A 12,785-nucleotide genomic window follows, 5' to 3' on the forward strand; every position below is an offset into this window, starting at 1 on the left:
TACTGGGCTGTACAGACCTGAACTGGGTTATCCTGCACTGTTATAGAGTTGTACTGGGTAATACATGGCCATACAGGATTGCACCGCACCATATAGGACTGCACTGCACTATCCTGGGCTGTACAGGGCTTAACTGGGTGTCCTGGGTTCAGCAGTAGCAGTCATGTTTCTCCTTCTTGGTAGCTGGTGCAGTGCAGTGTTTTGACTTTCGGCCTGGGAACAGAGCTGATAACAAGGATGTTTTGGTTTGGCCAAGGACTTTGTGAGCCTCATGCTCTGCCAGGGAGGAGGGGAAGCCAGGAGGAGGCAGAGACAGGACACCTGACCCAAACTGACCAAAGAGGTATTCCATACCACAGCACGTCATGCCCAGGATGTAACTGGGAGTTAGCCGAAAGGGCTGGGGGACTGCAGGGTTGGAGGAGGTATCGGTTGGTGCTTGGTTGGGCTGGGGGGCGAGTTATTGGTTGGTTGGTGGTGAGGTGTTGTATTCTCTTCCCTTGTTATTTCCTTTCTCATTGTTATTATTGGTAGTAGCAGTAGTGATGTGTGTTATACCTTAGTTACTAAACTGTTTTTATCTCAACCTGTGGGAGTTGCATTCTTTTTGATTCTCCTCTCCATCCCTCCGGGAGTAGGGGGAGGGAAAGAAGGGGGGGAGTGAGCGAACAAGTTACCTGACTGGGTTTAAACCACGACACTGGGCCATACTGGGAGGGGCCACAAGCCTTGTGGACTCTCCCACCCATCATCCAGGTAGGGGGTCAGGGTACAGGACCCACCTCTCCTGTTCCCCCCAGCCCCATTGCTGCAGCAGGAGAAGGCTTTGCTGTACCAGTACTTAACTTTATTTGTAAACTCTCTTTGGTCAACCAGAGAAAACCAACAAAAGACCAAAACAATGAAAACAATCCCCCAAAATAATATAGATCATGATGCCAACTAGGATAATGGGATGAAATTAAGTTTCCCCCCAGAATTAGGGCTTTAGTGACCTACAACAACCTCAAGAGCTGCTGAGGGAGCACTGCAGTGATGGGTGTTCCCCTGTTGTGCTTGGTTGTGGGGAGGAGGAGGCATGTGGGGTAGGGTGGGATGGGGTGGGATGTTTCTACATGGTCCTACACAGGGGGCTCGCTGCAAAGCACAATCTCCAGTTCCTTGCGGTAGAGCTTTCCGGCGTCAGACAGGTTCATGATGCTCTTCCTGTAGTTGGTGAGATGCTGGATGCTCATCTCCTGCAGAGGAGGAGAGGAGGGAGGTGGTGGGAGCTGGGGACCCTGTTTCTCCCTGGGGAGCACCCCCAGCTTGTGATCACCAAGCATCTCTCCTGGTCACTGGGCAGTGTGGATACAGCAGGTGGGAGATAATAAAACCATAAAATCAGCCAGGTTGGAAAAGACCTTTAAGATCTTCAAGTCCAACTGTTCCCCAGCACTGCCAAGGCCACCACTAAACCATGCCGCTGAGGACCTCGTCTACACAGTTTGTGACCGCTTCCAGGGATGGTGACTCCACCACTGCCCTGGGCAGCCTGTTCCAATGCTTGAACACCCTTTGGGGAAGAAATTGTTCCTAATCTCCAGTCTAAACCTCTCCAAATGCTGCTGGAAGAAGATGTACTGGGGAGCATGGGTGGGGGGAGGGGGGGCCACCTGGGCTCTGTCCTCCACTTACTTTCTTATTCTTCTCATACAGGTCTTTCAAAAGTGCATCCAGCTCGTTCTCATCAATGAAGCCACTTCCATCCTGGATAAGGAGGGAGGGACATCAGGAGGGAGAAGGACACGAGCAAGCCCCACCACCCTGGGCATGGGTGCAGGGTTCACCCCCAGACCATTAACCAGCACTCACACCCCACATCGAAGCAGGGAATTGACCCAACTGAAAACACATGTTTTTTTTTCCCCAAGTTGTATTTATTTGGGGCAGTTTCCTGGGATCCAGCCCCCTACCTTGTCATAGAAGGCAAAGATGGCATTGAACTCCTCCGAGGACAGCTTCACCCCCTGGGAAGCAGCATGGGACACCAGGGCATGAGGGAGGGATGAGGTGCAAGCAGGGAACAGGATTTAATTTATTATTATTACTATAATTAATGTCATTAATATTATATTTTTATTAATTTTATTTTACCTGAAACTTCAGAAGGAAGTTTTCTTGCACAGGCAGAAGTCTGAAAGACAAGAGGGTTCAGGGATAAGCAGGAAGCAGCCAGGAAAAGACTTTTAAAACCCAAATGTGTTTTGGATAGGTTGAGGGATGATGGTTTTAAATTAAAAGAGGGAGATTCATGCTGGATGTGAGGAAGAAATTTTGTGCATTGCAGGTGATAAAACACTGGCCCAGGTTGCCCAGAGAGGTGGTGGATGCCTCATCCCTGGAGACATCCCAGGCCAGGCTGGACGTAGCTCTGGGCAGCTTGGTCTAGTTGTTGAATGTGTCCCTGCTTCCTGCAGGAGGTTGGACTAGATGAGCTTTGAAGGTCCATTCCAACCCAAACTGTTCTAGTGTTCCATGACTCTTCACTCCAAAACATGAGCAAATTAAAGAGGAAAACTGTTCTCCTCGGAAGCTGGAGCTCCCACTGTGAGTGTTTCAGGGTGTCTTTTCTTCACCACCACTTCCTTTTTGTCACCCATGACCTTACCGTGACATCTCCGAGAGGCCCAGCTTCCCGTCGCCATTCATGTCAAACATCCGCAGCTGCCGGGACACAAGCAGCACCTGGTCACCATTGCCTCCTCCTCCCCTTCACCCCACACATTGTGTGGTGCCAAGACCCCTGGGGGGCACCCACCCTGTGTCAGGAGAGCTGTGGTCCCCTGGGATGAGGTCCCACTTACAATGGTCTGTGTGTACTCCTGCAGCTTGGGCTCGTCACAGGGGCAATTTGCCTTCTTCAGCAGGTCTGACAGGAAGCTCTGAAGGGAGAGGGCTGTGCTGGCTGTCCCCATCCCCAGTGGTCCCAGCAGTGATATCCCACCACAAGGGACCCAGCTCAGCCCACCTCCTGCCCATAGCCCACCTTGAGCTCATTGGCTTCGATGTAGCCGCTGCGGTCTGTGTCGTACCTGCGCCAAGCCTGTGAAGGAACCATCTCCAATGCTGTTGTGGGCTTGTGTCCCATGTTCCCCACCAACACATGCGAACCCCGCTAAGCCCCACTTGGAGCTTCTCTCACCACCCGGGCAGAGCTGGAGTCAGCTCTTGGCTGGTGGTGGTCTCACCAGTGCCACATCGGAGCTGGATACTTTTGTCCACAGCCATGCCAAGAGTTCAAGTGCTATTATCCTCACCCCAGCATGGAAGACCAGTCTTTAATATTTAATTGCAGCCCCCAATTAAACAATAGCACCCACTTAACTCCCTCCATGCCATTGGGTGCTCCTCTTTTAGCCATCACCTCCACCCTGGTTTCATTTTCCAAGCACAAGCTCTCGCCTCCTGGGATGCTGCTCATCCCACTCCAAACCCCAGCCACATTTCAGTCACCATGGGCAACTTCTCTCCCACCCTGCAGATGGGATTACCCCATGTAAGGGCAGAGTGAGGTTTTGGGGTGGCCCAGAGCAGTGTTGTCTGCTTCAGCACATCCCTTGGGTGCTAAGGACCAACCACCCCAGATTGGAAGTTTAAAGAAACAGCTCCAAATCCTTGCAGGTCACCCCTCCTGAAGACTGGGATGAGGTCCCAGGTGCCCTGAGGAGTGCTGACGGGACGATGAGGACAGGGAAAACTCACCACGCTCCCCAAACCAGCACCACCTCCCAGTGCTGACTTAAAGCCAAGATTCTGGGGTAGACTGGGAGAGGTTTGGGCAATACCTCCTCCCAGTTGCATCAGGGAAGTGGATCCCACAGTGAACCCTGGCACAGCCTGCCCTGCTCACCTCCATGAACTCCAAGCTGGAGCCCACATGTTGGCGGAAACACAGCAGGAAATTTTCCTCCGTGGGCAGGATCTGGGCCAGCTGCAGTGAACACGAGCATCATCACAGGAGATACGAGCACTGGGGGGGGATAAAAGCATCTGGGGGGTACAAGCATCGGGGGGGGAGGGGACACAAGCACCCCATGGGTCATGAGACCAGCTCCCCTCACCTCTGCCATCTCAATTTTGCCGTCAGCATTTCTGTCGTACTTGTGCATGAACTCCTTCATCTTGTCACTCAAGTTGTCGTTCTTTGAGTCCTGACAGCAAGGAGCAGAGATGGGAGCATTTATCCCCCTCCCTATGCTGGTGTTTGCCCCTATTTCCTCCTGGAGGGGCCCCGATCCCTCTCCTAGGTGCCGTTCCCAGAGTAGATGGGACTGATGGGAGCCTGAACCTTCAGGAAAGAGGGAACAGGGGAGGGAGAAAGCAAAACCAGGAGAGGCCCTTACCACTCCCGCCCCCTTCCTTGCGCTTTCCAGCTCCTGGAAGAAGTTTTCCAGTTCTTTGCCTTCAATGTAGCCATTTCCTGGGGAAGGAAAAGAATACAGTAATATTCCTCTGGTGTCAGAAGGATGTTTCAGGAGGATGCAGCGCTTCTTCCCCTCTGCAAGGGGACATGGCTTCACGGTGATTGAGGCAGCAAAGAAGCTAGTGCCTAGTGTGGTAGAAACATGGTGGTGGCTGAATTTGCAGAGAGCCCCATTCGAGGGGACACAGCTCTTGACATGTTCCCCACACCCAGTTGAAGGGCACAGGGGACTTTGTCCCTGTTCCCATCTCCATCCCAGTGTTCGGTGTGTTTTCTGCATCTGCTGCTTTAACCATGTGGTTTAACTAAATCTCTTCATTCACCTTGAGCGTCAACACCCTCAGGCTCCCCAGCACCCTTCTTCCCTCTGCAATGCAGTGTCTAGGACCAACCCATCCACATCCCATCTGGAAGCGCCTCGGGAAGTCCCAGGACACCTTCCTCTTGATGACTGCATCCTGACAAATAAGCAACATCCCTCCCAGGAGAGGATGAGGGGCTCGGGCAATGCTGGGTGCTGGTGTGAACTGCAGTGGGGCTCGGCTTTCTGCTTTGCTTCTGCAGGTGTGGGAGAGTCACAAGCTCCTTTCAGTTCAGTGCTGGGAAGAAGGATAACATCAAGAAAAGCCACGGCAGGCAGCTGGATTTCCTCCAAGCAGCAGCTTGGACAGGTCTGACCCATGTCTGTGGAGTGGCAGGGTGCATGGAAAATCCTCTCTGGAGAGCTATGTCTGGTCCATGCAGCTGCACTGTGGAGACTCCCTGCCAGCAAAGGCACCCAAGGGGACACTTCTGGAGCCTTACAGGAAGGAAGTGAAAGCCCTATCGGAGCTTAAGTACAGGGAAGTGTTTGAGTGAGAGCCCCTTCAGCAGGGGAATGAACACCGGGTCCCTCTATCATCCCCTTCCCATTGGCAGAGGAAAGCAGCTTGGGCTGCTGGAGCTCCCACCCGGTGTTGCAGAGCATCACCCTCACCAAGACCACCATCTCCTGTGGCTCCCGAGACCCTCCTCACCTGGGCACCCGCCTTGCCGTGGGACACATGCCAAGCTGGGTCCATGCCTGCCTCTGTTTTGGAGATGACAGAGCACCTCTGAGGGACACGCTGCAGGAAGGCAGCCGGACACATACTCCAGGAGCTGCCGATTCCCACTGGCTGCCACCGTCCCACCATCCTTAAGCCCTAACCTGCTGCAGTGCCAGCTCCAGCGGTGTCAGGGACAGCCATGCCCAGGTCCCCGAGGCTGCAGGAGGGACCCGACAGGGCGGCCGGAAGGGCATTGAACACAGGATGAGCTTTGGCTCCAGCAGCACAGCCAGGGGTGCTGCGTGATGCAGTTCCCAGGAGGATTTTGGTACCCAAACCCTCCCCAGGGATAAGGACATGGGGAAGGAGCTTTCCCCTGGGCTGTTCGTCCCAGCGGGATAAGTCTCCTTCATGGCACCAGAGCACTGGAATAAACTAATTTCCCACCAAAACGATGCTGCTTTTGGTATTTCTGCCCCCCTCCCCCTCTTTTGGGGGCTGGCAGCAATGGGAACCGGGAGGTGGCATGCCCAGCTGCGACTCCCTGGGGAGGTGACATCCCCCCTGGGGATATGGCCGCTGCCACAGCCTCCCCGGGAAGAGGTTTTGTGGAGCTGGATGAGGGGGACGGTGCTCTCCAGCCATGGGGTGGCCGCTCCTCACCCAGACCCTCTGTCACTCCCATCCTTCAGGACAGGGGAGGGGGCCAGGACCACGATGGTAGCCGCGCTGTTATTCCCTACCCCCACCCCCACCTCCAGGCACCCCAGGTGCCAAGGACAGGGCTCCGCGGAAGCGGGGGGGGGCACCCCTGGAAGGGCAGAACCCCCCGACCAGCACGCAGAGGTGACACCAACCCCGAGCGAACCCCGGCTCTTGGGGGATGTGCGACGGACCTGTGGCACCCCCGGGCTCAGGGGCCCACGGGCGGGGGCCTCTCGCAGGGCCCGGTGCCGGAGCTCTGCATCCCTCCCCGACGGGGCGGTCCCGGGGGATGCCGATAGCCTCCCCGATCCCGGAGCTCCCCTCGACGTGGCTGCTCCCGGAGGCTCCGCGGGCTCTGCCCCTCTGAACTACCCCCGACGGGGTAACCTGGGACTACACATCGTGTCGGCCCGCGCCCGCGCTAAGGGGGATGCTCAGCCCGGTGCTCTCCGGGCCGGGGCGGGTAACGGCGGTTCCCCCGCGCCCCGGGACTGACCGTCTGCGTCGAAGTGTCGCCAGACGTCGAGGAACTGGGACGCGGTGAGCTCGGCCAGGTGGAGGTGCAGGGCCTGCTGCGGGCCGGCCATCTCCCGCTGCCGCCGCGCCGCTGCCGCCGCAGCCGCCCCTGCCCGCCTCCGCCTTTTATAACCGCCGCCGCCGCCCACCACCGCCAGGGGGCGCGCTGAGCCGGGACAGCGGAAGGGCAGGGGGACAGGGTTGGGGGGGAGCGGGACAGCGGGATGGGAAGGGACACACCGGGGCGCTCCGGGACAGAGGGACACCGGGACAGAAGAGGAGGGGAGAGAGGACCGGGAACACACCGGGACACACCAAGACAGCGGCGAGGGGAGGGGGACAACAGGACCTAGACAGAGACAGCGGGACAGCGCGGGGGGGCCGGTACGGCGGAACAGAGAGACAGTGGGGAGGGGGACCGCGACGTACCGGGACTTACCGGGACAGCGGGACACAGGAATACCCGGAAACCAGGACAGAGGGGAGGGAAGGGGGACCGAGACGAGGACACCGGGACGGTGAGGGGGGACTTGACAGGACACTGGGGCGCCGGGACACCCAGACACCGAACATCAGCACCGCGGCGCAGAGGGACGACAAACACCGGGACAGTGGGACAACAGAACCTCGCGGGGTAGACGGGACCGGAACACCGGCACCACCACGGGGGCGGGTATCGGGACACCGGGACAGCACAGTTCACAGTGTTAGCAGCCGGCTCCCTGCCCTGCCTTCTCACCTACCCCTGTCCTATGTCACCTGCTCTGCTCGATGTCACCTACCCCTCTATTGACACCTAGCCCTGCCTTGTCACCCTACCCTGCTGCCTCCTGCTGGTGCCTGTCACTCCATCTCTTTCCCAAGTCCCTGCATCCCTTCCTAAACCACCAGCCCTGCCCGTATCACCCAGTCCTCACGCCCATCATCCAGCCCTACCCCTGCCACCACATCTGTGCCCTGCGCCACTGCATCTGTGTGCCTTGTCACTGTCCCCCTGGACTTCTGACTGCAGCTTCATAGAACATGATCTGCTGGTCCCAGCAGGATGAGCCGGTCAGAGGCAGTGCCACCAAGGGGCCATGCGATGGCCACAGCAGGGCTGTCAACCCCAACCCATGGCTGGGGCAAGGACACAGAACTAGGACACCACCCCCAGGACATTCCCCCATCGTTTGGAGGAAAACCCAAGGAGCACTCAGATCAAGGTTTTGCCATTTCTATTGGAGGGTGTCTCCTTGGAGGGATGGGAGCAATGCTCAGCCCAAAAAAGGGACATTTCTCACCCTGGCTCCCAGTTCATTGGGGGAATTTCTTTTCCCAAGTTTTCCCAGATGGCAGGGAAATTTCCAGGCCCAAGCAAACAGCCACATTTGAGGTTTGTCACCGGCTCCAGTGCAGCCTGCCCAAGGCAAGCATTGCCATGACTGGGGGGGGGGGGCGGGGCGGGATGAGCGTGTGTGGAACTGATAAATCCAGATCCAGTGTGAAGGCTCTGGCAATGTGCTTCAGGGGTGTAATTGGATGCAGGTATGTAATTGGCAGCAGGCAGCTGCTGTAGTACCAGCGCTGGTGCCTCTTGGCTGGGAGAAAAAGGGGTGCTCGGTGCCCCCTTAGTGTCAGAGGGAGCAGGCTTGGAGAGTGGAAGGGCTTACTGCCACGGAGGTGGCCCCAAGCCTCAGTCTAACACCATAGGAAGCTGCAGCAGGGCAGGATGCCTGATTCTGGGTATGGGAGGAGAGCTATGCTGGGACAAAGAGCAATGGGATGGCTCCTTCTTCCTGCACAGCACAGCCTTCAAGCACACACAGGGACGCTCAAAGGGTGTACTAGACATTCAGCTGACATTTACTGAAGTCTGGCATGGAGATGAGCCCCCAGATCTTCTTTTTCTTATTATTGGAGCATGATTTTCCCCAGCAGAACCCATTTCTTTGCTGTCCCACTCCCTCCAGAGCAAAGTTTTCCTGGAGCTGAGGGTAGACACTCACTGCTACTGCAGGGTTTAAGGACATCTCCCCAGTTGTGCTTGGGCAGGGGAGAGAAGGGGCAGAGGGGTCCCCATTACTGGTCCATCACCCAGTCTGCAGGGAGCAGAGCCCCAACCCACAGCAGGGGTCTGTCTGGATCAACAGCCCATCACAATCACGCTGCTCCAGGACACCCAATTCTGCTGATGAAGACCCGAAGTTGCTTCAATTTGGCACCTAGAAGCCTGCCATCTCCCTGCATGGGTGTCCAGGCATAGCCAGGGGCAGGAGGGGATGTTCCCTCTGCTAAAGAACAGGCTGGATGGTTTCATCTGGCCTTCACCTGTGTCCTGGCTCTTAAACCAGCTCCTAGCTGCAAGTGCCATCAGATATTGGAAAGAATAGACTATTTCACTGCTTTCAGTGTCAGGCTTTAATTCGGGAACAAACCGAGACCATCTCACTGCTGTGCCCTGCATTGCTCCCCCTTGCCCTGCCTATTCAGCATGGCAGGGAGGAGCTTAATTCTTTCCAGCATATGAAATACCAGCAGTGAAAATCTTAAGCTTTTGAAAAGAACAAAAAATAACCCCAAACCCAAAACATCTCACCACCATAGGAAAAACTCCTTGATTCAACTGCAGGTTTTCAGTAAAGAGAAACCTCTAAGGAAATTTTGGTTACTTGAAGCTTAGCATATGTTCAGTTGCTGAGGTGAGAAATATAACACCATTTTTAAAAGCTTTCTCTTTTGCCTTTATGTAGAAATGAGTGCAAAGGAAATGGGATGGATCTCATGGTCACACCTTCTAGGGAGATTGCAGGGTTGTTTCTCAGATAACGGCAGATTTTTGCTTAAAAACACATGGATGAGGGACCTGGGGGGATTTAGTCTGGAGAAGGCTTAGGGGGGACCTTACAGCTCTGTACAACTGCCTGAAAGGAGGCTGTAATGAGGTGGGGGTCAGTCTCTTCTCTGACGTAACAAGGGGTAGGACAAAAGGAAACAGCCTCAAGTTGCACCAGGGGAGGTTTAGACTGGAGACAAGGAACAATTTCTCCCGTAAGGGTGTTCAGGCATCGCAACAGGCTGCACAGGGCAGTGGTGGAGTCACCTTCCCTGGAAGTGCTTACAAACCATGCAGATGAGGCCCTTTGTGACATGGCTTAGTGGTGGCCTTGGCAGTGCTGGGGAATGGTTCGACTTGGTGATCTTAAAGGTCTTCTCCAACCTCATTTATTTGGTGATTTTATGATATCGTCCAGCCAAGGGTTGGATCAGATGTTTTTCCTCTTGCCATCATCCTTTTATGTGAATCACAGACAAGGGCATCACTAGAACATCTCCATCTTCTCCAGGGACTGGAAGCAGCAGGACCCCATGACCTGAGAAATTTTCTGTGGGTTGATGAGCAAGGAAAAGGAAAGGGGTGGCTCATAGAACCATGGCTGCGAGAGAGAGAGAGAAGGTGGAGCTGTGCCAGCTCTGATCACACTCAACAAGGCTTTCACGGATCCCCCTGCCATGGGTACGGCATCAAGGGAGTGCCTACAGTGTTGGCATTCACTAAGCAGGCAGCACCTGAGCTTATTGGTACCCACAGTACCAGGATCAGTCATGTAATTTGGGATTCTTTCTGCACTTTCCACTTTTTTTTAGCTTTGTTTGAATCTTCCAACTTACTCCTATGACCACAACAACTTGAATTTCAGCAGTAGATAAATGTCACAGAATACAGGAATGAAAAAAAAACTGAGGTTGTCTCAAAATCTACTAATTTCAGCCACGGATGCTGTCAGAAAATAAAAGGCACAGCACCAAAGAAACTGTGTCCTGCCTCCAGCACAGATGACCAGCTGCACTGGCACTGCCACAGCCCATCGCACCTTTCAGCTGCTAAAGAATTAGTTGTAATCCTTTGGTCCTCCAGGTTTTTTTTTTTCCAAGAGTTCCTTGGCTTAGTGGGATCAGTAAGAAATACCTGTGCAAAGCACTAGGGAAATGCTGGTCCTGCTGATGCTGAACTTTGAGCCCTAGTCCCTCAGGGCTGCCTTTCAGCACGGGGCGGGGGGGGGAGGGGGGCGGGTGAGGGTGGTGTGTGGATACAGGTGTATAGCCAAGGAAATCCTTCCTTCCAAGGTATTGGCATAGCAAACAAAAACAGTTTCAGGAGCACAGCAGGTTTTATTTCCTCCCAGTTTCTCCTTCTCCCTGGCATCACTGTATGTCAGCATTTGAAACGCATTAGCAGTAAAAAACAACTAACAGTTGGATTAGGAGTATCTCCAAAGCCAGATGACCCCTCTCTCCCCCTAAACCATGGCAAGACGCCTTCCAAAGTGCCCAGGGCATCTTCCGTTTCATTTATAGGGATAAAATCAAGATGTTCATGCAGAGTTTGAACTGTACAAGTTGCTCTTGCACAGCAGAAAGAAGAGCCCTTAAGTGTTTAAGAGTTGAAATGCTATTTACAAAATAGGTTTTAAACCAGACACAATTTGCCAAAGATTTCATCACAGGGCAATGTTCAGGTCAAGTTTTCAGCTGTATTTAAGTTGTATGGTATGGGTTCCACACTGCCTCTGGCACAGCTGGAGCAGATCCAGCAGACCAAAAGCAGGTGCTGAGCTCCTCATCAGTGCAAAAGCAGATGTTTTGGATGCTTCCCTTCACGTTGCAGTCCAGCCTGACTGGGTAATGAATGGAGGCTGCTCAAATCCCAGCCTCAGCTACTCTGCCTGCTCTCTAGCTGCACAGCTGCTTTCCACTCAGCCTTCAGAGACTCTGTATCTACCAAGTATTAAATGAATATGAAGCACCATTTTCTAGGAACAGGAAATTACTTGCTCTCTCTCTATTCTGTAACAAGTCCATACTGGGAACAAGTCTGAAAAGGGAGCAGGTAGAAGTGGTTCCTTCTTGCTCTGCACATCTGCCATTTTTCATATTTCACTGCTTTCACAGCCACTATTGAGGAGCACTTCAGAGCTGATAGATCTGAAAAGCTTCATGGAAAAAGGAGGTGGACTTTCTTTCCCTTCACATACTACCACCAAAGGTCTGGGCCCTGAGACTGCCTTGACAGTCAAACCCACCAAATAGGAAGAGTTGCTGTGTCAGAGGGTTCCTCCAAGTGCTAGGAGCTGCTGATCAAGCTACTTGGCTAGTGAGTAGAGCACAGGCAAGGAACACTTCCCCTTCACAAGTCCTCAAGACTAGTCTGGGCAGATTCTTGTTGGGTCTGAGCACAGGTAGCCCTGCCCAGGAGAGAAGGGAATAGAGTGGCCAATCCAAGGTTTCTCCTGTACCTGAGGTGCTACCATTTAAGAAAAAACATGCATAGCACAACTCTATTCCTCCTGGAGGCAACATCTGCATTGTTAATACAACAGCTCACGCTACTAATTGCAGCATAAGGGCTTCAAGCAAATACCCATCTGGAATAAAAACTCACCAGGCCACAATGTCCTAAAGAAATGTCACAGAAGTCTGAAGGCTGCGATGGAGAGCAAAGTATCGGTGGTAAACAACTGATCAGCTAAATTTAGGAAGGCAGACTGGAGCTCCCCATGACCAGTTAGGTGTCTTCAGTTCAGACCACTGTGTCAGCTGAAAACATTTAACTATGACAGTGATGGGCTTTACAGAGAGCTCCAAGATAAATGAAGGGGAAAAGGTTACCTAATAATTATAGTTGCTGTTTTACATCCAGCTGCATCCACAGCTCAGCTTGACCTTTGGGCAACAATGTATAACACACCGTCCTGGTGCTATTCACCTTTCCTTGATAGACCACCACCACACTGGTAAAAAAGATCATGGTGGCCTCTCCTGCTTTTCTTTTACTCTCTGCTAGGCTCAACTTCTCCACGTAAGGGGAGTGGGATAGTCAGAAAGGTATCATACCTGTTCCAAAATAATCCCCACTGTAATCTCACATCACTAAACCCCATAAACAATTGGTGTTCCAACACAAATCTGGTGCTTCAGGTACTGCAGCAGGGCAAAGCTGGGGTGAAACACTGGATCAAACTGATCTCTTCTTTGAGACACCAAAATGTAACTGGTACCCAGTGCAAGCGGTCCAAGCGGCTGGTCTCCAA

At 53.6% G+C, this 12,785-nt stretch overlaps 1 protein-coding gene across 1 annotated transcript; it reads right to left on the bottom strand.

Moving 5' to 3' along the window:
- Nucleotides 1-832: 832 nt before the first annotated feature.
- CALB2 (calbindin 2) lies at nt 833-6,825 on the bottom strand. Its single transcript, XM_061468842.1, has 11 exons — nt 6,695-6,825; nt 4,386-4,462; nt 4,104-4,193; nt 3,893-3,973; nt 3,029-3,085; nt 2,847-2,924; nt 2,651-2,706; nt 2,137-2,176; nt 1,956-2,009; nt 1,678-1,749; nt 833-1,238 (listed from the first exon to the last, which is right to left on the bottom strand). Exons 1-11 carry the CDS (start codon nt 6,783-6,785, stop codon nt 1,122-1,124), a joined length of 813 nt encoding a protein of 270 aa, XP_061324826.1. The 5' UTR covers nt 6,786-6,825; the 3' UTR covers nt 833-1,121.
- Between the last annotated feature and the right edge of the window lie 5,960 nt (nt 6,826-12,785).

The sequence above is a fragment of the Pezoporus flaviventris genome, unplaced genomic scaffold, assembly GCF_033815535.1.
Source record: "Pezoporus flaviventris isolate CSIRO_AGI_PZ_B2104156 unplaced genomic scaffold, CSIRO_AGI_Pfla_v1 ptg000054l, whole genome shotgun sequence".
Taxonomy (NCBI): Eukaryota; Metazoa; Chordata; class Aves; order Psittaciformes; family Psittacidae; genus Pezoporus; species Pezoporus flaviventris.

Coding starts and splice junctions, on each gene's coding strand:
- CALB2 (XM_061468842.1), bottom strand. CDS start 6,785: ATGGCCGGCCCGCAGCAGGCCCTGCACCTCCACCTGGCCGAGCTCACC. Junction 4,194..4,385: donor CAAGGAAGGGGGCGGGAGTG/GTAAGGGCCTCT, acceptor CCTTGCTGTCAG/GACTCAAAGAACGACAACTT. Junction 2,010..2,136: donor ACTTCCTTCTGAAGTTTCAG/GTAAAATAAAAT, acceptor GCTGCTTCCCAG/GGGGTGAAGCTGTCCTCGGA.